The 23,274-nt window shown below is 38.2% G+C and overlaps 1 protein-coding gene and 2 long non-coding RNA genes across 3 annotated transcripts in view; 1 reads left to right on the forward strand and 2 right to left on the reverse strand.

The window, feature by feature from the left end:
* LOC130420186 (uncharacterized) lies at positions 1–21,465 on the reverse strand. The gene is made up of 4 exons (XR_008906588.1): positions 21,345–21,465; positions 9,808–10,021; positions 9,176–9,271; positions 1–327 (listed from the first exon to the last, which is right to left on the reverse strand). It is a non-coding gene; the product is annotated as an uncharacterized LOC130420186 (long non-coding RNA).
* gsx1 (GS homeobox 1) lies at positions 20,570–21,959 on the forward strand. The gene is made up of 2 exons (XM_056747337.1): positions 20,570–21,091; positions 21,208–21,959. The coding sequence occupies exons 1-2, from the start codon at positions 20,710–20,712 to the stop codon at positions 21,558–21,560; spliced, it is 735 nt and encodes a 244-aa protein (XP_056603315.1). The 5' UTR covers positions 20,570–20,709; the 3' UTR covers positions 21,561–21,959.
* Positions 21,525–23,274, reverse strand: part of LOC130420187 (uncharacterized) — a 6,167-nt gene continuing 4,417 nt past the window's right edge. The window contains exon 3 of the long non-coding RNA XR_008906589.1: positions 21,525–21,649. This is a non-coding gene — a long non-coding RNA (uncharacterized LOC130420187). The remainder of the gene's footprint in view (positions 21,650–23,274) is intronic.

Here is a 23,274-nt window from a genome sequence, read left to right on the forward strand (position 1 = left end):
GGGTCGAGCGGGCCATGGCTTCATAGAAACAGTAAATCTAGAGATTTTACAGTCAGCTGAACAGCAATAGATTAATTTGTTTAACGCTGATGGGTACAAAGAGCCTCTAATCTTTGCTGTTCTCAATGGCTTTAAACTTTGTGTCAGAGTAAAGCTTCTACATTTCTAAGACTCCGTTTCTCCCAGAATTCCTCTGTCACCTGCCCATCCGCAGGTGCATCCCTCCATCAGAGCGCTCGGCACAGGAAGTGTAAAGAAGCTGAGGTCACAGGTCACACCGGAGGCTGTGGGTACGGCATGATCAGCATGGTTTGAGTTTCAAAGAGACTAGAGAGAAAGGATAAATGAGAAAAACTGTTTTAATTTAAAGGAGAACAGTAGAATGAAAGAATCTTTTTTGGTGGGGGCTGGGCTGTTGAAAAGACCGGACGATCTCATTCTTGTTTCATTTCATCCGGTAACCCAGAGGAAAAAGTTATTGCTCAGAGTTTACTCTCTCATCACTCAGGAGATTTGAACTTAGTTTCAGATGTTTCTGCCAAAATTGCTTTATCTCAGAAGAAATATCACAGAAGACCCATGTTTCCATTTGAACTCTATTCAATCACATTGGTGTCACAGACAAATTGAGATTAAAGAAATCTCATCTGTGATTTCTCTTTCTTATGGGAATGTTTCATTCCGGCTACACGTTTGTAGTGTAACTTTCTACTTTCTCTTAAGATGTGCAACTAAATGTCTAATTAAGACTAAAAGAAACGCAAAAGTTGGGAGGCCTATGCTGGGACCGAACTGAACAATGCTGCCCTTAGAACTAAAGTGCATAATGATGAACTTCCAGTCCATTCAGCATGCGAGACCTTAGAGTAAGGAAGCCGCAAGGCCACGAACCGCAAACGTTTGGAGAAAGAACGTCGCCGCAAAGGAGATGGCTGACAAAAAAGCATGCTGTCTGCAAGCAGCAGGTGGATAATTGTATACGGTTGACTGCGCCCGAAGAAAGATGTGTTTGCAGAAAGAGCGTTTATAAACGGCCTCCTAGTTTGCTCATTAGTGTGTGGATACTGTTTCTTCTAATGGACACCCTGCGTGGTGGCACACCTTCTCAAAGAACAAGCTGACTGCTCTGAACACTGTGTCCTTTTCAGTGGTTCTCCTATTTATTTTGAAGTTTATATTTGTGGGTTCCGTGTAAAGAAGTATTTTCATGGAACACGGCTTTGTTGGAGTATTTGTTGGAGTTTTGAGTGACACGTCGAAAGCTTGAGATTCACTTTTAAGCTATAATATTTCCCCGGATAACCAACACTGATAAAAAAATCATATATTTTTAGTTTTTGTCAGCTGGAGCAGCAGATATATACCGTAGTAGGAAATAACTTAACTTTTACTTAATAACTTAACTTAACTTTTTATTTCCTGTACAATTATAGGTTATAAGGCTATATAATAAATGGTTTTCCCCTTTTCTTGTAAATTTGCTGTCTTCCCTTGTAATTTTGAAAAAAATTGTGTATTTCCAAAATTACATGGTTTTCCTGTTTTTAATGTAAATTTGTGCCCTTTGTTCTGTGCTAACAAGGCTCACAATTTTCACAATTAGAAGTGCAAAAACGTTTTGCTAACATTCCCAGTAAGTTATGAAAACGTTATTTATGACTGTTCTTAAAATGTAACAAAGACATTTCTGTAAAGTTTAAGCAAACGTTGAGCAATGCCATACTGTTGATAAAAAGCTCTTTTTACGTTATCGCAAGAACAATTTTTTTACTTTGAGTGAACATTCCCTGTTAACTGCGACGATTACAGTCTGCACACAGGTTTTGATATTTCACAAATTTATGTTCAGATCTATGTTTAGAATTGAGGTTGTTTTTAATCTGACATGATATAGGCTAAATATAAATCACACATCCCTTTGACTCCTTTAGACACCGCTTTCTCTTTTTACAGCTTCGCAACAATGCAAAATTGTGAAAAGCACTATATAAATAAAATTGAAATTAAACTCTCACGGTCGTTTAATAACCTGAAATTCAAAAGAAATGGAAAACTAATTCTTGCTCTGCCCACCGTCGCAGCACTTTCAACACACTACCTCATCTCTTCATTGTGCCTCTAACTGTTTTAATACAAATAAAATCAAAGGTAACATTTCATTAGCTGTTATTTCTACATAATGATACTTGTTCAGTGGGAGGCAATGATTTTTTTTGTATTAACATAATTAGCCGGCTCTCAGCGGCTGTTTGGTCCGCAAGGTCTAATTGGCCCTGTGGCATGATGGGAAATAGCGCCATCGAGGTGTCGCATGGGCAGGTGGTGATGGCGGAGGTGAGTGGCAAACGCGGGGCAACGCAGAGGCGGGTAATTACAGGATGAATTTCACTTTAATAAATGTGGCACTGTGTGTGGAGATGCAGATAGCGGGGCTTTCTATCTAATGGCTCCTGCCTCTGGAGCCACTTTAGACAGAGAATGATCTGAAAGAGCGTTTAATTAACACCCGCTCTCTGATCCAGAGAGAGAGACAGAGAGAGAGTGAGAGGATGCGAGAACATGTGAATCGAGTAAATAGAAAAAAATCATTCTGTGAATAAAACATGAACAGAATGAGTGACAGAAGATGAGATGATATAGAGACGGCGGGTGCTTGTTGTGGGCGGTTGTTTAACTGTTTGGGACCAGCTGGATGCTGCAGTTTAATACTTGAGTTTGTTCAAATCTTAAAGCATGTTTAACAGTAAAAAATATGTTTTTTCTTGTAAGAAACAACTACATGTCTCTATATTCTATAGAACTCCCAAAGGAATTATATAACACTTCATTTTCTTTACTGCACCAATAAAGTGTAACTGTACACAAGGCAACCATATGCATTACATGTTTTTATGTCCATAGTTTATAAACAAGCTTTCTGGTTCTCAATACATGTGACTCAGAGCCTACTTAACATATAAGTATTTCATATAAAATGACCCCATCTCAAAAGCTAATGTTGGTCTGCCATTAAAAATATGTGCTGAATGATGTCATAAAAGAACCATTTGCTATATGGTTCCATGAAGGACCTTAACGCACAAAAGTAAATGGGAAAAGGTTTTTCAGACTAAGGAAGAACAAATTATTTTAAGAACTTTTGACTTAAATGGTTCCAAAAATGGTTCACCAATGACATTGCTGTAATATAACTCCTCTAGAACCCTTTGCGATTTTTATTTAGTGTCTAGAACATACCAGAAATGTTCTTCATGTGACCACATGTAAATGAATCTGTTTGTTTAAGACATAATTTGTATTTCGTATGGCGGAATCAACCTGACTGTGTTATGGTCAGTTGAGTGAAAATTAATTTAATTGTTTTCACAAATATAATTATGTAAATGTTTTCTTTCTTATAAAAAATTCTTTTTATTTAAAGGCCACTTCATCAGGGAGACATAAAGAAGCTGCTTGAGATGGCAAGTGAACATTTGTGCCAATTTGAATGATACAGTATAATATATAGTAATATAGTTTTATTTATTTTAGTTTTATTTAGTCACAACATCATCATTCCCATAGTTACATTTGTGTCATTCCCCAGTTTTAAAGAGTTTACTATCATTCTAAAATCTGAGGGTAATTGACCCTAAACTTTCGTGTATACGTCGAGTAATGTGCTTTCCAACAATACACACGGTTGTTACAAAACAGTGAAAATGAAAAGTTCACTTTGACACGGGTCACAGTGCGTGCGCGTCTGCGTCCCATGCAGAGATTGACGTGGGTGTGCTTATGATGGCGAGTCTTTGGTCTTCGAGCGCGCATCTAACCGCGGGCATCGGTGTGTGCGAGAGTCAGAGCGCTCGTGTGTGTGTTTGTATCCGCGCGCGTGGAGAGCTCCGGGCCCCGCGCTCGCTCTCCCCACTCAGCGCGAGCTAAAAGCCCTGGAACGGGACGGTAATTGGCCAATTAGGCCTCTCCCGCGCCGCGCTCTCCGCGCCTCCGCGCCACCGCGCGCACCGATAATTGAGCTGAAAGCAAACGAGCGGCCGGCAGACAAACAAGCTACTAGAAAATAATTACTTGGAGTGTTTCTTTTCAGCAGCCGTACAGCGGATTTCATTATGGTGAATGGCCACTAAAGCTGCTCGAAACGCAGGTAGTTGTCATTTTCATAGGGACTTGATAATGACATTAATTTGTCTTAATGGCTGCTTCTATTGTTATAAATAGGAAAATGAGGCGAAATTGTCTCGCTGTGGCGAGGCGAAGAGGAGCTCCCGGCGGACATAAGGAGTTAAATTGGTGTGCTTGTCAAATTTCCAATAATTTGTTATATGGAACAGGAGTAATGCCAGTGCCATTACGCTTCATTTTCCCTAAATTCATTACTGCCCTTGTTTCCCTTTCATGTTTCTAATGCCCAATCACATTTCTCTCTTCTTCAAGTGCTTGTGCAAGGATTGGACTGACTGACAGACATAAACACATACACGCGCGAGCGCACATGCGCCTTCTTGTGCAGTTATGCGCTCACATACACACTCGCATACTTACACACACACACACACACACACACACACTCTACTCTCAAAACTATGATGTTCACTCCAGCATCTTTGGTACACGTGGATGAGAATTGTCAAGTGTTTATTTCAGAGCTGTTAGCACTCTGATTCGGGGGATTATGGAACATTTTCCCCCAATAATTTAAAATGACATTAGAGCAAAGGATACCTTATAGTGCATCAGGTACATTAGACCCAATATGGACTTGCTATGAGGCTTTATTGCTGTTGCATTGATGCATCAACAGGGGGCGACGTGGCAACATTCAGCGGTTTTTCAATTCAATCAGGCTTTATACATTCGTTGAAAGCTTGCAGACATTTATGAGAACATAGGCATCAAAATTGTTCTCTTAAATATGCTGCGATCTGTGTGTGTGCGCATTACATAACTTTGATTATGCAGTTTTTCCCCCCCAAAAAATGCTGGATTGTTTTAATCCATGGTTGGGTCAAACATTCATTTAAACTGGCAATTGGTTTTGTCCATTCTTTACTCGAAATTTTACTCAATTAAGGATAGAAACAACCCAGTATTTTAGGGTGGTGTATCAGTTTGTATTGTAATTAACAAGGTATTTTCTGTTTATAGTTAAAAAAAGGTAGATATGAATTGTATCCGATGTAAATTTTCCAATCATTTTTGTCACTTTCTGTGTTTTTTCTTTGACTGCAATTTAAAAAATGTGTTTAATCAAGCACAAAATGCAAAAACATAAGGGCTTAATTAATCCATTTCCCTAATAATTAAATCCGTATGCAATAGTGATAATATTGTTGCTTATTCTGCATTCAAAATATTAATAAAATGCACCATCCAATATTTCTTCACCCATTTTTTATGCATTTAAATGCATTCCCATTCTTTATATTGAATTAAACACGCCACAATTAAAAAATATATATAATATTAGTTCACTTTAATTTGTTAAAAGTTTGATAATATTACAATAATAATGGCAGAGAACATCCTGGACAGGAGGCCAGTCCTTAACAATTTATATAGACTTCTGAAATTAAGAATTATTTAAGTTATCTTTTAATGTTTTCGTTTTATTTATATAATCAACATGTTTCAAATAAACATGATTGTTTTCAATATTATTAATGGATAATATTATTGTTAATTAATATTTGTAATATCCATTTAACAAAAGAAGGATTACAGGGATTACAAATGGATTTAGTTAATTATGTTTTGTGGTTTTGTCACTCTGAAACATTTTATTTACAGATTTGCAGAAACCAGTAACATCAACATAATCATTTTTCATATATAAATAATACGATTAAGTGCCTGATTTGTGAAAATCTGACATATACATCCTTAAAATAAACACACACTAAATAAAACATATTACTTTTGAAACCTGTAGAGTGCTGCAATCTCTTTACAATGCAAATAAATGTAATCTCTCAATACAATGTATAGAAAAAGATTATGTATACTTAAAAGTAACTTTACAGGCTACACTCAAGTATACATCAGAGTTGGATTTACGTCAGACAATATAAAATAAATGTGCTATGTGACATCAAGCGAAAGGAAAGTCATTTCAGTTTCATATCTCATTCTGTGTTCAGATTGTGAAGATGTTGTCTTTAATAGAACATGCCCCAATGATTCCAGGATATCTAATTAAATTTTTTATCCACGCGATGTTTTTCGGATTTTAACAGTGCTGAATTTGTGCAGTATTGTTCTGTCCTGAACATGTCACATTCTGTGTTCGTCTGTCTGTATATTTTCGTGTGTTCTTATGTGAGCGTAGTCACTGTTCATACATTATGACTCACGGATACAAGTGCTTTGTGTTGTGTAACCACTCTCTAATAATACTTTTTAAACAACTCTCTTAAAAACTTCCCAGTGAAACTCTCAGCCAACAGAAGTGACCTGCTACTCAACAAAACAGCTTTTTATAACCAAAGGGCTGCTCCAGTGTCACGTTAAAAGCAGAACAAAGCTGAAACCAGCATATTAATCGCCCACTGGGCCAAAGCATTACATTTCAATGTTATTATGATGATTTTACGTAAACCGTTTCAAATCTAGTGAATTTAACTTTTGACCCTGTTTTTAATCGCATGGAACAATTAGGCTTTAAATGAATCTTGTCAAACCAAGCCAATGATGTCTGATCTGATTTCAGTCATCTGAACCTTTCCATGTTTGTAGAGCTAAAAAATATAGATATAGCTACATTTGAAAACGTTGAATAATTTGGAAATTTTGATTGTAGAGCTCTTCTGAAAATCTTTTACAGACACATTTGTGATATTTTTGGGTACGCTTTACTCAAAGCACTTATGTATAATGCATTATAAAGGGTTCTTAGAGGATGCATTTTAATTGTTCATAATGTGTGTTGTGATACATTAAATGTTGTTGTAAAAAATTATAACCAAATTAAAAATGCAAAGTGTGACAATGGATTGATAAGTATTATAATGTATTACCTATAGTTATAATGATCCAAAATGCATTATAAGGTGCATTAAAAGTCATAATTAATACATTAAAACTACTTTTGTAAAGCATTTAAAAAAGCATTTTTTCTCAAGGGAAATATCTAAGACGCAGATGAGACTCCATTCGATGTTTATTTTTTACAAGATCTTTGGTCTCAAGGGGTGAAGAAATGTTGCGTCATCGGGGAAATGTTGCTCTTTCTGAACAGCAGCTTTGGCTGCTAGCTGTCGTGTGAACCCATTACGTCAGCGTCTGTAGAACAGCTCCAGTTCATCCCGCCGAGCACAATTTAAACACAAGTCTCCGACATGAGAACTAGGACCATTTTGGTGAGAAAGATGGAGCTACCACAGGTCATCCTCATAAATATGGACCACTACAGCAGCTTACATCCGAACGTCTTTCTTCCTTTTGAACGGCATGCAAACTATTTATGTGTGCTAGTCCTATCTCCTGTTTTACATTGAAGTCGATGACATTCATCCATTTTTTGGGTGCCTTTTTCAACGTTTGAGTGTTCGTTTGACTTTCCATGATTGTTTGTATGCACGTGATGACACACTCTCTCATACAGCCCTCATCTCCAAGACACAACACACATTGAAATAGTGAAAAAGTGAAGGATGGGTGACTTTTATTGGTGCCGCCATAAAAGAGTCAAATGAAAGGATGGAGAGTCCAAAAGAGAGAAAGAGGCATTCAGAGGGAGGGGCAGAGGAGTGTGAAACAAGGTCTCATCCATCAGTGGTGTAGAGGAGCGACATTCCAGCACTGTTAAACGGGAGGACACACTCACTCACTGCCACAATGGAGGGGGGGCAGCTGGGCTGCAGCTGGGAGGAGCGAGGAGTCAATACACAACCTCCCTCGCCTCCTTCTTCAGCTTTCTGTTCTCTCACAGCCGATTCAGCTAACTCTATGGCCATGACCAATGTAAATTTCAGACGCTCAAAGCGTGCATACCAGCGACGGGCTCTTTGAAATTTGCCTTTTTGCTGTTTTTGGAGAAGGCTCTCAGTGTCGGTCAATGCTTTTTTGGATGCCAAATCTCCCGTCGGTTGCATCGTTATGACATTTGACAAAAACATCTTTTGGTCTTTCCATCCAAATTTTCTCTTCGTGCCTCTGTTTGCTCGCTACTATATACATCAACTGGTGAACTCAGATAGGCCAATGAGCGATGTCAGTTCTCATCTGATGCTAAAACTGGTCATTGCTTTTGATGAGGAGTTTGTGGTGTCGTGGAATACTGGTTAGATGGGCACAGTTGGAAATCTAACATGTATTTGGCAGACACTTTTATCAAAAGTGACTTCCATTGCATTCTCCAATACATTTATACATAGGTAGGTGCAATCCCATGCTCTAACGACTGAGCTACAGGAAAGCTTAATCTTAAACATGACGTCTTGTAGAGCCACAAAGAAATTTAAGAGACCATTCCGGTTTTGTATTCATTCAGTATTTCTGCATGTACTGTGGTGATTTCAGTCAAGTGTCTGTTGAATTTCAACAAAACAAACCTTAGGAATGACAAAGTCACCCAACAGCAATGCAAACGACTGACAGCATCACGTGACACAAAATCAGGCTTATTCCATCACATATCATTTTTGTGTTATACAAATATAATTAAAATGCATATAAAAATGGGTTAAGAAATGATGAATGGCACTTTTTTTCCATTTTTAATACAGAATTAACAACATTATTGCCGTCTGTATTAGGATTTAATTATTAGGTATATGGATAAATTAAGCCCTTGCATCCGTTTTGTTGCTTTGACTAGTTTGTCCAAAGTTAGCATGTTAACATTGTTAATAACAAGATGCGTCACTCCCGTTACAATGAATGGCGAGGAATGAAACGCTCAATATGGCGGCTCTAGGAAGGAAGTCCCGCCCTCCAGTAAAACGAGCCAATCGCTCGCAGAAAAATCTAACGATTCTCTGGGGCGGGGCTCTTGTAAGGCACGTGCCAGCCCGTGCTCATTCGCTTTAGATGAGGTGACCTCGAAAAGGTTATTTTTAGCGCAATTTAAGATTCACAAACCGAAGCTATGATACAGTTCATATCATGTTTAATTAGTTAATTTTGGCCACCTATTTAAAAATATCTGGTTTCGCCCATTTACGTAGATAATACTAACCGTCTATGACGTAAATAGCTGTCCGGGGCGTCGAAAACATGGCCGCCGAGTGGCGCGACTTCCGTTAATGGACTTGTTTTGTCCCATCTTAATTTTCTAAAAAATACAGAAAATGTAAATAAAAACAATGTTTTAATACGACATTTGGAAGAAAGGTAAAACTTCTGTGAACTACATAAAAATTATTATTTTATAAATGGTAAATTCAGAAAAACTGAGAATCAATTTGTAATGGTCGCTATGGCTGTATTTCAGGCTTTGTTATTTGACATTCTTGATCTTACGGAAACAATTTTACAAGGTGGCAAGTATGATTTGAATCATACAAAAACTAAATAAATAACACGTCCCTTACCATTCCTGTATGAAAGCAGATTGTACGAAAACATCACAAACCAACCACCTTGTAAAATTGCTGTTAAATTGTGTTGGCTACTGTGCTTCGAATGTTACGGAAGCATGTGCGTTTGAGTTATTTATATTAAGACTTGAATACTGGGTTACTGTTCAGGTTCTGTTAGAAAACTAAATCAATTCAACACTCTAATCGAAATAATTTTACAGAGTTTCACGTTTTGTTGCTTCAAGTATTTTATACAACAGTCTTTAAACTACTTCTGAGACCAAGATACCTCTTGTTTGTCTTCGTCCATCACGTGCGGGTCGTCGGTCTGAGGTCCAGAGACTGATGGTTGTTGTTCTGATGGGAGGGAGTGTCTGGACAGACTGGAGCAGGTGATGGCTTTTTGGAGTGCTCCCTTTCACACCCCTCTTATTTTGCGCTTGAGCAGCATGAAGAGGTGGGAGAGGCGAAGGGCCTCCGTTTCTCTCTCGCACAAGCTGCACCTGCCCAAAAAGACAGTGACAGAGAGAGAGAGAGAGAGAGAGAGAGAGAGTTTGGAGTGACGGGAGAGAAATGGTGAACTCTGACCAGCTGACCTCATGGTCACCTGCCCCGCACTCATTATGAAACGTACTACTGCATGAAACTTTAATGACGGCCCTGGTATTGTGATAATTCACCATTGTGCAAAAAATATAACATAAATCACAATAAACCTTTAATTTTGCCGTTTTGTAAAGTCATATAACTTGCTAAAATCTGATATTTTGGCTTATTGTATATTTCTAGGTCATTCACATAGCCGGTGTCCTAAAAAATTTAAGTAATGCCTTTTACGTTTGTACAAGTTCTGCTCGATTTAAACAAACACAATATCTTTGTTTATTTTACCCATCGATTCAATTCCATACTGATCCAATAAGGTTTAGAAGTGGCGATGATATTGTCATTGTGGGCGGGGCTTTGTTTCAGGAAACACCCTGAGCCGCCTACTTATATGTTTTGTTGTTCTCGAAAATCAGTATGCAAAATGAGTATGTCTGAAACCTCAGTATGCGAAACACAATATGTGAAGAATACCCCGATGATCTAGATATTTAAGAATGTGTCAGATTGACACTTTTGTGTCCCATAAGATTTAGTGAGCCGAGGAGCTGCCAGACTACAAAAAGTAACCTATTCCTTGTAGTTTAACTGTACTAGTTTAACAACACCGGAGTTTAATGTTTTCAGTTCTGTTGGTTGCAGGTTTTGGTAAAAAAGGCTGTTGTGTTGCTCAGGGTAACGGTGTGCAGTCAGGCAGTTATGCGTTAGAGAATTGTCTAATATTAAATCTTGACCTGTTTAATTCACCAGCACAATCACATTTAATATAACATGTTTGTGTAGTTTTAAATCGGGTTTCCAACATTTTTTGTTTTACGTAGCCCCACAAAATTCTCTTTTATCCCTTTATCCACACCGAACAACTCTTTTTTTATCCTAGTCAACTCAATTTAATTTACTGTGGTAATCCAAATGATTTGTCCAATCATTTGATTCGAGAAAATGATAAGTTATCTCAAATTTTGGGAGTCAGTATAACTCAAAAATAAAAGCAGTGCGAAAAATTTTGTTGGGATTTTGTACAGTCTAGAAACCTGTCCCCTTTAACTCATATTGTATTAGATGGCAACATATCTTTTTACATTCCTGTAACAAAATGAGAAAATTAAAATAAAAAAGAATTGTTACAGCAACTCAACACTACTCAATATTCAAAATAATGGAAAAATAATGGATTACTCGTGTTTAAGGCAGCAACAGCTTTTTCCACAATGCAGTCTTTTTTAACAATACATTCTTAAATAATAAATGATAACATATTTTTGTCTTTAAAAGCAGTTAACAAAGTAAAACAAATCAAGATAACTTGCTTCATTAAACATGTAAATCATGAATATGTTAAAGCGAAAATTAGGTACATACGCGTGGCATGGGATCGCTATTTGAAATGATATTGTAACCTTTAGACACTTTCAACTTGTCTCACACAGAACATGTCCACAGTCCAACCTTGAAATTCTGTGTTTTCATGGAAGTGTTTATAAATTGAACGTCTCTGTCTGTATATTGTGTCTCTGGTGTGGTCTGTGCATGAGAACGCCAGCCACGGGATACAATGCTCATTTATAATGTCCGTCGCTCTCATGACGGGCTGTCATGCCGATGCCGGCGGCTCTTGTTATGTCAGACAAACTGGGTACAAATGGGGCATTATTTAGAGCATGGAGGTCCGTTCGGGTTTCATCTGGATCCGGGTCTATGTCATAGCACCCCTGGCCTGCTCCGGTCCGCTGAAAGCAGGTTTCCTGGGAGATAGGGAGGGGGCGGGGGTCGTCAGCGGCCCCTCCCGGGACTGCGTCCCGCCGCGTGTCGACCCCTAAATTGAGCGCATCTGCAGAAAGGCAGGGAGCCTCCGCTCCTGCCCACTGACCCGTTCACACTTCAGCCACACAAAAACACACCCAACAAATTTTATACCCTGAGCACAGGCTTTCTCTGCACCCCTCCCCGACGTCATAACTCAACACAGGCAAACACATATATACAAAAACGGCAGAGAGAGAGAGAGAGAGAGAGAGAGAGAGAGAGGGAGACAGGGAGAAAGAGAGAGACAGTGCAAAGAGAGAGACAGAGAGTGAGTAAGAGCGCTGTGTGTGTGTGAGAGAGAGAGAGAAAGAGAGAGCGGTTGCTCTGGTCATTAGTAAAGGGGTAAAAGTCAAATGCAAGAATGAAAGAAAGCAGAGAGAAAAAAATCAAAGGGAAAGGCAAACACAAAGGCGACTCTAAAACACAAAACAGCTCATGGAGGTTTGGGAAGAAAAGGGGATATTGGGTTATGAAAATGAATCAGGGGGCTTTTATTGCACATGCAAATGGGCCTTTCTCATTTATTACCCTGAGAGCGTAACTATGCCGCAGAAGCATCTTTACATCTCCTCTATAAAGCACTATCAGTTTTTCATTATCAGTCTTTAATCCTCATAATTGAATTATAATTCACAGTCAAGCAAAGAACGACAAAGCATGAGCCATCATTGAAGCATTCTCATTGTGAATTTTGGGGATTGACTATATATTGAAAAACTAAATGGTCTCCTTGATGTTTAGCAAAATTTTAACCACTAGGCTGCTAAATACTGGCAGTGACCATATGTGTCATTTTCATCAATGGATAATAAACATTTGAGGAGTTCATTTGAAAAAACATGCAGATCATTTTTGTGCGCTCAAATTATCAAACTGCAGTTTGGTTGTTTTGATTAAGTAATAATAACTTAAAAATACAGCTAGCTACCACAACACAAAAAACATTATTTTTTTAGCAAATTAAAAAAGTGAATTACGAAAAAAAGACCACATATAAGATATCAAATAATTGCTTGACAAAATGTCACTTATAAGAAGCTGTGAAAAAATGTATCTGCTAAAAGCTTAAATGTCATTATAGCACCTCACACAGGCCAATGTTCTCGCAATATACAAAGGAATAAATTTAAAAACAAAATGTTCACCTGGTGGTGAGAGAGAAAAAAATCACAGATGAGGTCTCTGTCATACCACAGTTAATTCTCTTAGACATCACTGAGATGTAAACCTGCTTAGGTCTCATCTGCATCGCAAATGTCCCATTAGAGTTACAGAAGAGATGTCAATGTCTCAAACTGATCTTATAGTAGTCAAATCTGCAATCAAAAGTCAAGATTATTGACCCAAATCCAGATTATTTTCCCTCTGCAATCTACATTCATTTTAAATCTCTGTTACTGTTTCTGTTTTGTTTTCTCCTAAGGAAATTTGAAGTTAATACTTTAATCAAACACAACAGAGAGCTCCATTAAATCTGATTTACGAAAGAGAAATCTCTGCCCAACAGTCTTTTAAAGACTATTTGATCATAGTCATCCTCTTGTCATTCCAAACCTGTATGACTTTCTTTTTTCTACAAAACACACAAGAAGATATTTTGAAGAATGCTGATAATCATGCAATACTGAACCCCATTGACTTCCATTGTATGAAAACAAAAGACATTTCTCAAAATATCTTTCAAAACGTTTGTTCGAAAAACGAAAAATTTACGCAATGAAACGACATGAATCCATTTTAATTCGAGTCAAACGTATTTGTTAATAAGATTAAACAATGGTTCACGTTTAAAAAAACAGCTTATTCTAGTAACAAAGGCACATCTTCACTTGTTTCAGTGCAAGAAGGGTGAAATCAATTGATTTAAGCACGCACAGACAGCAGGTGATTCAATTTAAACTCCTTCCCATCCATCATCCTTTCAGATCCTCTACCTCTCTCTCTGTCTGTCTCCTCTTCCCTTCATCTCCTACCAGAGAAACAAACAAGAGGGGACGAGAAAAGCATAAGTCAGACTTGTGCATGCTACAAGCATCTGAAGATCTTCCCAAACTCATTCTGGAGTTGGAAAATGCAGTTCGCATTCCTGGACTTTTGTTGTGCGGGAGCGCCGTGGCCAGTGAAAGAGGAACTGGCTCAAATCGAGAGAACAATGGAGAAACCTCCGATGACAGGACCATCACTGCAGCCCTCAACACTTTGAACATCTTGTCAATGGGGACACTGAAGAGGTCTGCATTCTAAACATTGTCACATTTGTGTACAAACCTCTTGAAAGAACTTTGCTGACCTGCCTATCCGCCTTTATGGAAGTTCAAATGGCAAAACACTTTCTTTGTGTCGGCCAGTTCATTAAATTCATTGCTTTGACCCACCACTTTTTAAAGACCAAATGTCCACTGAATTGGAAACTAACTTCCATGGATAAAGACAAACCCCTTTTGAAGCACATGTCAGTGCTTTTAACGCAAAACGGGGGAAAAAAGATGACTTCTCAATCGTCGCTGTACCGTAACCAATGGATTTACATCAAAAGACAATTCAGATTCACAAAGAGATATTAAGAATCCTTCGCTTGATCTATCAGTCCGTCAAAGTAATAACCCTGGATCTCAACACTGGTGCGGTTGTCCACACGCACATGAGGACTTTTTCAAAAAAAATTCTCATCATACAGGCTTTCTCATGACAACCACTTTGACTAAACAGCAACAATGATTTCACATATCCACAGTCTCGTTTTCATCAAAACAATAGATGATTCCGAGAAAATCACACACAACTCAAACCTTTTTTTTGTCTTGAAAACTGTATTTTGAAAGAGATACTATTAGTAGTGTAACAATATATTATAAAACACATAATAGACTAAAATCATGATGAATTTGACTAATTGGATTCAAATAAATTAAAAACATTATGATACCGCGAAAATATCGTTACCTTGCAGTATTTTGGCGATGATAATTGAAGTTAAAATCTGAGATTGTGACAGCCCTTGATTCTATCATATGAATATTTTATCAGAGCTGGCTTCATATTTACAAAATATTACAAAGTAGCTGAAAAAATATTTGGCCACTTCTGCCTCACTTTATATGTATGATTGCGTTTGATGCATATAAATATAAACACAAATAAGACACTTTAGCAAAGCTACACTGTAAAAAATTACACAGATATTTACGGTAACAATATTACAGTACTTTTTTAGTAGTTTAGCTTATTTCAACGTAATATATACTAATAATATACTAGCATTGGAGTTGACCCCTTGTTCAGTTCAACATTATTGTTTACCACATATATAATGTACAAGCTGAGAGTCATTTCAGTAATGGCATTAACAGCATTTCTTTTGAACTAACACACATCATAAGCTCTCCCAAAAACTAAGTACAAGCACAGCTCTTCTGAACGATTGTAAGCACGAAACTCAACGTACAAAACAGAATCTCTTCTAAATTTCAAAGACAACTGAACACTATCAAGTCTTTCATTTTATTGTAAAGCCCATAAAATAGCAAAAAATTGCATGAAATGCAAAGCATGCTGGGAATTCAAAATTCAATGTCAGCTAGTGAAAACAACTAAATAATGAATGTAGTCTCACCACAAATAATTAAGTAAAGATCTTTTATTCAAGTTTAAGTGGGTTGAAGCAGAATTCATTCAATAATTTATGCATTTAGAATTCAAATTCGATAATTTTAACACAATTGTATTAGTAATTGTAGTAAGTTTACTCAATTAATTTAATGAAATCTATGACCCTAAATCATTATTTACATTGTAACATTTTTTAGAAATATTACGCAAGTAATTTTAACCAGCTCTTAATCGTGTGTATAAAGTCAGTTCAAGTTCACAGTTGTAGAATCAACAGAGAGGTAGTTATATCCATTGATGTCATTTACTTAATTTAATTAATATACTTAGTTTATATATAAGTCTTTTAAAAAGTAATTTCATTTGGTGTTTCTTCATCGTACAAAATGTTTTAGAGATATTTCAAAGTACCATAATGCAGATGAAAATGTTATTGCTCTTTCATAGCTCAGGAGATTTGAGTTCTCAGTTGTGCTTCATTTAAGCATTGATTTATTTTGTGCTGAGAAATAAAAACAGAAACAAATGAGAGTGTAATTGTTGAAACGCATGAAGAGTATAGTGGTGTTAAAATGAATGGATGAGAAATGTTTGAGTTCATATTGAGATCTTCAATAATGTTGACTTTTGATTGCAGACTTGACAAATCGGAGCTCAGTTTGACACATTGTTGACATCTCTTATCAAATTCTAACGACAGAGATATTTGTGAGATTTCTGACTCTTTTTCTCAGGAGAAATGTCTGAGAAACAGATGAGACTTAGCAACAGTTTCCATTTGCTCTCAATTTCAACTCAATTATGTATAACATAAATAATTGACATTTTACAGAGATCTCATCTGTGATTTTTCTTATGCCCAAACACTTTCTGGGTTCATTGTATGCCTCATATATCACTTAACTGATGAGATAGGATTTCAAAGGCCTGGTTCAGACATCTATATATTATTATTATTATTATTAAGGGGACACTGTATCTAATCATTATTAATTTAATCAATTTAGTTTCATAACAAATAAATTTAATTTAGTTCCACAGCACCTTTCTTAAAGAACACTGCAAAACTGCTTTACAGAGAAAACAATACAATTCATACTCCATATACTTATATACTTTTAGTTATATTTTATCATCAACGCTAGGCAACGTAAATAAAACATCTGCTTGGATAAAAGTGTTTGAGAAAATGAATAAATGTGAATACAGTACAAAAGCTTTCACACAATATTTTGGAAATATTGTTTTATCGTGACTCCTTAACACACACACGCACATCAATGAATTCATCACTAGTCTTTCAGTTTGATATAAAGACCTGCGACTGCGGCTGGTGGCTGAACAGCATGTGAAAGATACTGAGAGCCATTCAGCATCCATCATTTATAAAAGCAGGGGAATCTGCGGTCTGTGTCACATACAGCCCCGGGGCAAATCCAGGAGGGGGACCAGCAGACAGCCACAGCGCCCCGTCCAACTCTGGCAAATCCCAGTGGGACTTTAAATCCCGTTTCACTGTTAGCCCTCCACGCAGACAAGCGGGGGCGACAGGACCAGCACGCACTTCAACCTGTCTCTAACCAATACAGTCTCCGACCATGAATAATTCACACCATACGGAAGCCATTGACCCCCAAACCCAATGAACTTAATGCTCACTTAATTTTATTTTATTACTCACAATTGAGAGCAGGGAAAACAAATGCTGTGAAAGAGGAGCCTGCTGAATATAGCAGCTGCAGGCCAGCAGAACAAAACAACATCCCGGGACATGCCTCAGGCTCGACTCCAACAGCTAAACGGCTTTTATTATTGATTTCTGGACTTTTGTTGAGGATCAGATAAAAATTCATAAGGACCAGATATAAAAAAGCTCCTGCTTTTTCCGTTTAACCTACTCATTTAATATTTATTAGTAGAGCGGAAGCTTCACTTGGGATACTTTTTTTTACTTGGACATTGCTCTTTTATTTATAAATTATTTTTGCTCAGACTTTTATGCTATGTATATACATGACACAATTTGTGAAGCTTTTGTTTAATTTTTTTATTTAAATTCAACAATATATGTTTATAAGGTATAATCAAGCGTGCAATATATCTTAATATTAATATTTTTACAATGAACTTATATTACACAAAGTATCTGTAAATCCTTTAAAAATGTGTATTAATTGTAGGCTCAACTATTTATTCTGTACAACTCTTTTTTATTTTATTCCCATTTTATTCCTAATTTAATTTTTATATCTTTCTATTGTTTTTAAATGTCTGAAGTACTGAAAGCTTCACGCGCTTCTTGCAATAAAGCTCTTTGTAAACAAACATGAACATTGTTTCATAAACAAATGTTGGTTATGTATACATAATTCCAGAATATAAATTCGCAATAATGTTTGAGTTAAATGAATATTTGCAACGATGGAGAGATCAAGCCACCAGTCGCTGTTGACTGCGTTTAAAGGAGACACCTCTGGAGGGCAGTCTGCGCCTCCTGCGCGGAGGTCAAACTTATTTGTCGGTCTCCAGTTGAGTGTACAAATGAGGATGAGCTTCCCTGAGAAGAAGCTCTCACTCTCTGATGAAGAGATCACAGGTGCTTCACCATGGCCACCACAGAGACGATAGTTAAAACAAATATATTCTATTCATAAAAGATTATATATATGTACCCGAATTTGCATAGTGAAAATCCAAAACCATGCGCAGCATACTTATTCAAATGTGAAACGAACGAGACCCCTTTTGCAGTTAAATTTAACTGAGAGGAAACTTAGAAGAACTGTGCGTGTACATGTTTTATTTTCAAATCTTCGTTTGTACTAAATAATTTTAAGAGAAAAATCTGTCCTATTATATCTCATCAAAGCAATAAAAATGTTCTGTGGTGGCTTTAGATGACTAATTCTCAAGGAGACTCTAATGGCTGTTGCCAAAACAAGGGTAAAATGTCTTGATATTAAGTCTGCGTTATATTATAATACCATAATCAAGTAATTTGGTAATTATGGACTTGGAATAAAACCGGGTCTGGTAAGAGAACGGGTGGTACTCTCCGGTTCGTTAATGGCGAGCGCCTGGCATGCGGTGTCGAGGGAAATGAAAGGCTTTATCCACCCTCTCACACCATCCCTCTTTCACTCCCTATCGGATAACAGGCCCTTGTCCGTGTGACTCTGTACCTGCCGCTTGTTTAAGGGTTTAATTGCTCCTAATTTGTCCGGCAAAGACCCACTATTAGGCGCTGCAAAGTTGCGACCAAATTATACCCTTTATGCGCGTCGAGTGGTGATTCCAGTGGAGTGAAATGTGGTGGGAGGGAGAGGGGAATGGACGAGGGTCCCTTGTCATTTTCCAGCAAATAAAACAAATGGCTGGAGTCTATACAGTCCATTACCGACTCAAGGCTCGGTTCTGAGCACAAGAGCTTCCTATTAAACGAGTCTGCTCGCTTCAGGGCATGTACAGTATAAGAGGGTAGGAATAATTGTTACGGTTGTCAAGGACCATCAGTGTTGTACACGGGTGGTTTTTAGATGGACGTATGTGCAGGTCACGCGCAGACCTGCTGATGCGCGTAAACATGGCCGCGTAACGGGCAGACGCACGGGCGCGTTTTCGTCGCCTCCATCATGTACCCACCACCGTAGCTCGCATTTAGCGCAAATCCAAAAAGCTTTCACTGTGTTTTAGAGCTGGAAAAATAAACAATGCATTACGCATAAGAGGATGCCGGTCGGGTGTCCGTGTGAATGTAGTTAAATGCACTAATCTGAACAAACATAACCTGTAACCAAGATGCGTTAATGTGGCTGAACATAAAAATCTCTGCTCGTTCATATCTTACAATGCAGGATGATAAGGATGTCGTTCGTTAATTATATGTTATGTTACGCGCTTCTTCGTGATGAAACAACTGAATTTCCAACTTTAAATGCTTTCAAAATACAACATTAAAGACACATTTTGCTGTTTACTCACACATTAGTAGTCTATTTTCCCTTTGAACGTCTTGTTTAGCAAACGTAAAGTGAAAGAAAATGTTTTCCTATTACTTAATTCAATCAGGGCGCGGCGGGCAGGGCCTTTCACTCGCGCGCATTCGGGCTCTCGCTGACAGAGTCGGCTTTGTGCCACTTTGTCCACCGCTGTCACACACTTTAATTCGAGCCTTTCTCTCTCGCATTGAAAACTCTCCACAATGACATTCAATAAGGGCTGGGAGAGTGAAAACCTGGTTATTTTTATATATTCCTTCCCGGACTCGGCGGGGGCCCGCAAGCAGGAATTAATCACTGTTCTTTAACCTCATCGCTTTGAGGTTGTGACGCGTCTTTTTTCTCAAAATAGACAAGTCCTCATAGAGCTCATTTTAAAGCATCATATTGTTGTAAAAAGCACAAATGTTCAGGTATTTTCTAGACGTTTGTATGCGTTTTTAGATTTAAGGGAAACAAAGTTAAAACATTTAATCCAATTGTCATCGAAACCTTCAAGTTTTGGTTTGTAAAAGAAATATTCATGTGATAAACGTAGGCCTACATCTAATCAAAAACAGAACAAATATAAATGACACATTCCCAAAACGTGTGAATCACGCTATCAGTATGCCTTGTAATAATTAGGATAGTTAATAATATGGGCTGAGCTGCAGGTGGACGGAGTCCCGGTGACATCAGTCAGATGCACTGCATGTCTAATAAGTCTCCATGTCTGGGTAAATATGCGCCTCACTGAATGAAATAATTAAAAGAGTAATAGTCTCCGTGCGATCGGGTGAGAAAGAAAATAAAGTTTAAAACGACACTAAAGAGAAATAGTATAAAAGGAGGGGAAATTTTAAAAGGGAGAAGGGGCAGTACCGCCTCTTGCAGTGTGGGTGGGGCTGACAAGAATAGACTACATTATGCAGTTCATTTAGTTAACAAGTGAAATAATAGGGAAGCGTGCAGAGTGAATGCCAAGAGAAAAGGCACAAAACCCTATTGAGGGCTCTCAGCCGCTAGTAGCGTAACCGTCACATGGACAAACTGGCTCTCCAACTATTTAAGCAGGAACATTTTCTGCCCAGCATCACTCCGCTGTCCAACCTTGGCTACAGAACAGACAAGACTAAGAAACTTTTCGAAGCTCTCAGACTTTTTTGGTGAGGACACGCTGTGCTGTCAACATGCCAAGATCTTTTCTTGTGGATTCCTTGATTTTAAGGGAGAGCGGCGAGAAGGGGAGCGAGAGCAGCCCTCCGTTATTCCCGTACGCCGTGCATCCGTCGCATCCTCTCCACAGCCTCTCCGCTGGCACCTGCCACTCACGGAAAGCGGGTTTGTTGTGCTTTTGCCCGCTGTGCGTCACCGCGTCTCACCTACACCCGTCTCCTCCGGCTCTCCCACTCCTCAAGGCTTCTTTTCCTGCATTCGGTTCTCAGTACTGTCACTCCGCGCTATCCAGACATCACACCACCTCCAGCGGTATAAATCTCAACAGCGCCTCGGGGTTATACCAAGCCACGTATCCGGTGCCAGATCCGCGCCAATTCCACTGCATATCCATAGGTGAGTTGTCTGTCTCTTCCACAACAACGTGTCAATAATCCTAAAATGCATTACGCAAAACTCCTCTGATCTTAGTTATAATATACGTAGCTAAATGTTTCAATTCTCTCCAACAGAAAACAACAACAGCCAACTTCAGAGCAGCAAGCGCATGCGCACCGCCTTCACCAGTACGCAACTCCTGGAGTTGGAAAGGGAATTCACTTCCAACATGTACCTGTCAAGACTTCGACGCATCGAGATCGCAACTTACCTCAACCTGTCCGAGAAGCAAGTCAAGATCTGGTTCCAGAACCGCCGCGTCAAGCACAAAAAAGAAGGCAAAAGCGGTTCCCACAGGACGGGTTCGCATAACTGCAAGTGTTCGTCGTCTCTATCTTCCGTCCGGTGCTCCGAGGAAGAGGATGACCTGCCCATGTCACCACCGACATCGGAGAAAGAGGACGGAGATCTGTCCGTAAGCCCATGAACTCTTATCCACCTCAACAGACTCTGTGCGCCACACACCTGTGGAATCTTGAATGCAGCCAAAAAGCGACGGTACCTGCGCGCTGTCATCTGTAAATAGCGAGAAAGAAGAAACCTTTATATATGTTCGGGGTCTGCGCATCCCTTTAATGTTGTACATTTGTATACATGTTCTATGTTTGTATTTTCTCCCGAAAACGATTTAAAGCCCAGAGTTCAGCATCCATATTCCAACACAATCCGAAATGAACAGAGCTTATTCTTTGGTTTTACTTTGGATATTTCATTTGAGTGCAGGTTAGCTTCAAGCACATCCTTTGGGACGGAATATGGGATGTATACGGAACGGCGAAAATGAAATAGCGTCACTTTAGTGACAGAATTTGTTATTGTACTTTTATTGTAATGAGAATATTTATTTATTTAAAAATCTTAATACTGAAAATAAAGAATATTTCTTAGAGACAAAATGTTGCCTCATAGTTTGTTTTACAAGCACATCACCCAATATAACGCAACGCAAATAACTTTCATTGAAATCTCCAAGGTTGGATTTTGCTGATGTTTTGCTTTCTCTAATATTTTGGTTACACATTTGAAAGCAATATGCAATAATTCACATTCTTAGATGTTATAAATTTCTTGTTTTAACGTCTGAAAGAAAACATTGTTCTGCACCTCTCATTTGGAAAAATATGCGTAATTCTAAAAATGTATCAAACATCAAATACACAGATAAACAGGAGAACATAGCCTAACATATGTTTTAACATGACTGCATGGCACTAGGAATAAGGAATTAGCTGGATTTTTCGATATATATTCCATATAATAAAATACATTCAAAAGGAATTTAAGAGTATTTAAGAGTAAACCTGTCTATAAGGTACCGCAATTGGTAATTGGACGCTTACCAGGACAAGGCTCGCGTGTGGTGCGCACGCCAACTACTTTTATTAAACATTTAGAAGGTCTTTAACCCGGTATAGGGAATCAGTTACCTTCTTGTCCAGGCGGACTAGAAACTTATTTTTTTTAATCATCTAGAGTTTAAATAAAATGTTGACTTTTATAACGCACTCTACTCTAATCTAGTCGTCGTGAGAGTTTGGGTGCGTTGAGAGTATATATGCTTATCTAAATCAAAGCGTCTCCATACTCCTCTATTCACAACTCAAGTACATCGGGATCGATCTCCGTCAAGAAGTCCAAAGAGACCAGTATTCATCTGGTTTCCCTGGCGTTCCCTGGGGACGCAGCTGAAAGCGCCTGGTGTCCCCCATGCATGGGGCCTCCCGTTAAACACTGAACCCTTTAGCTCACGGTTCTTAACAGTCTCGTGAGAGCGGGTTAATAAAATCCCAAGTAGTGTATTAATGCACAGACAATAATACGCAAATGAATAAAATATGCGAATCAACGCGACAGATTCATCGATGTTTGTATTTTAATTTATTTAAAGGGGTCGAGGCGCGCACTTGGCGATTACGGTGATTATTATCTTTTGGCTTTTCCGCTGGTGATCGCCGATATAACGAAAGCTTATGGATTTAAATAACTGGATACATAAAAGGACATGTACGATATGAATACGTCGTTCAAAAATAATTATAACTCCTTAAATGTATCCAAAATAAGTGGTGATGGGAAAGGACTTCGCATCGAAAAAGAAATATTTTTAATATTATGAGAAAACACAGGCGTGTGTTAAATGA

The sequence above is a fragment of the Triplophysa dalaica genome, chromosome 4 (genome assembly GCF_015846415.1).
Source record: "Triplophysa dalaica isolate WHDGS20190420 chromosome 4, ASM1584641v1, whole genome shotgun sequence".
NCBI lineage: Eukaryota > Metazoa > Chordata > Actinopteri > Cypriniformes > Nemacheilidae > Triplophysa > Triplophysa dalaica.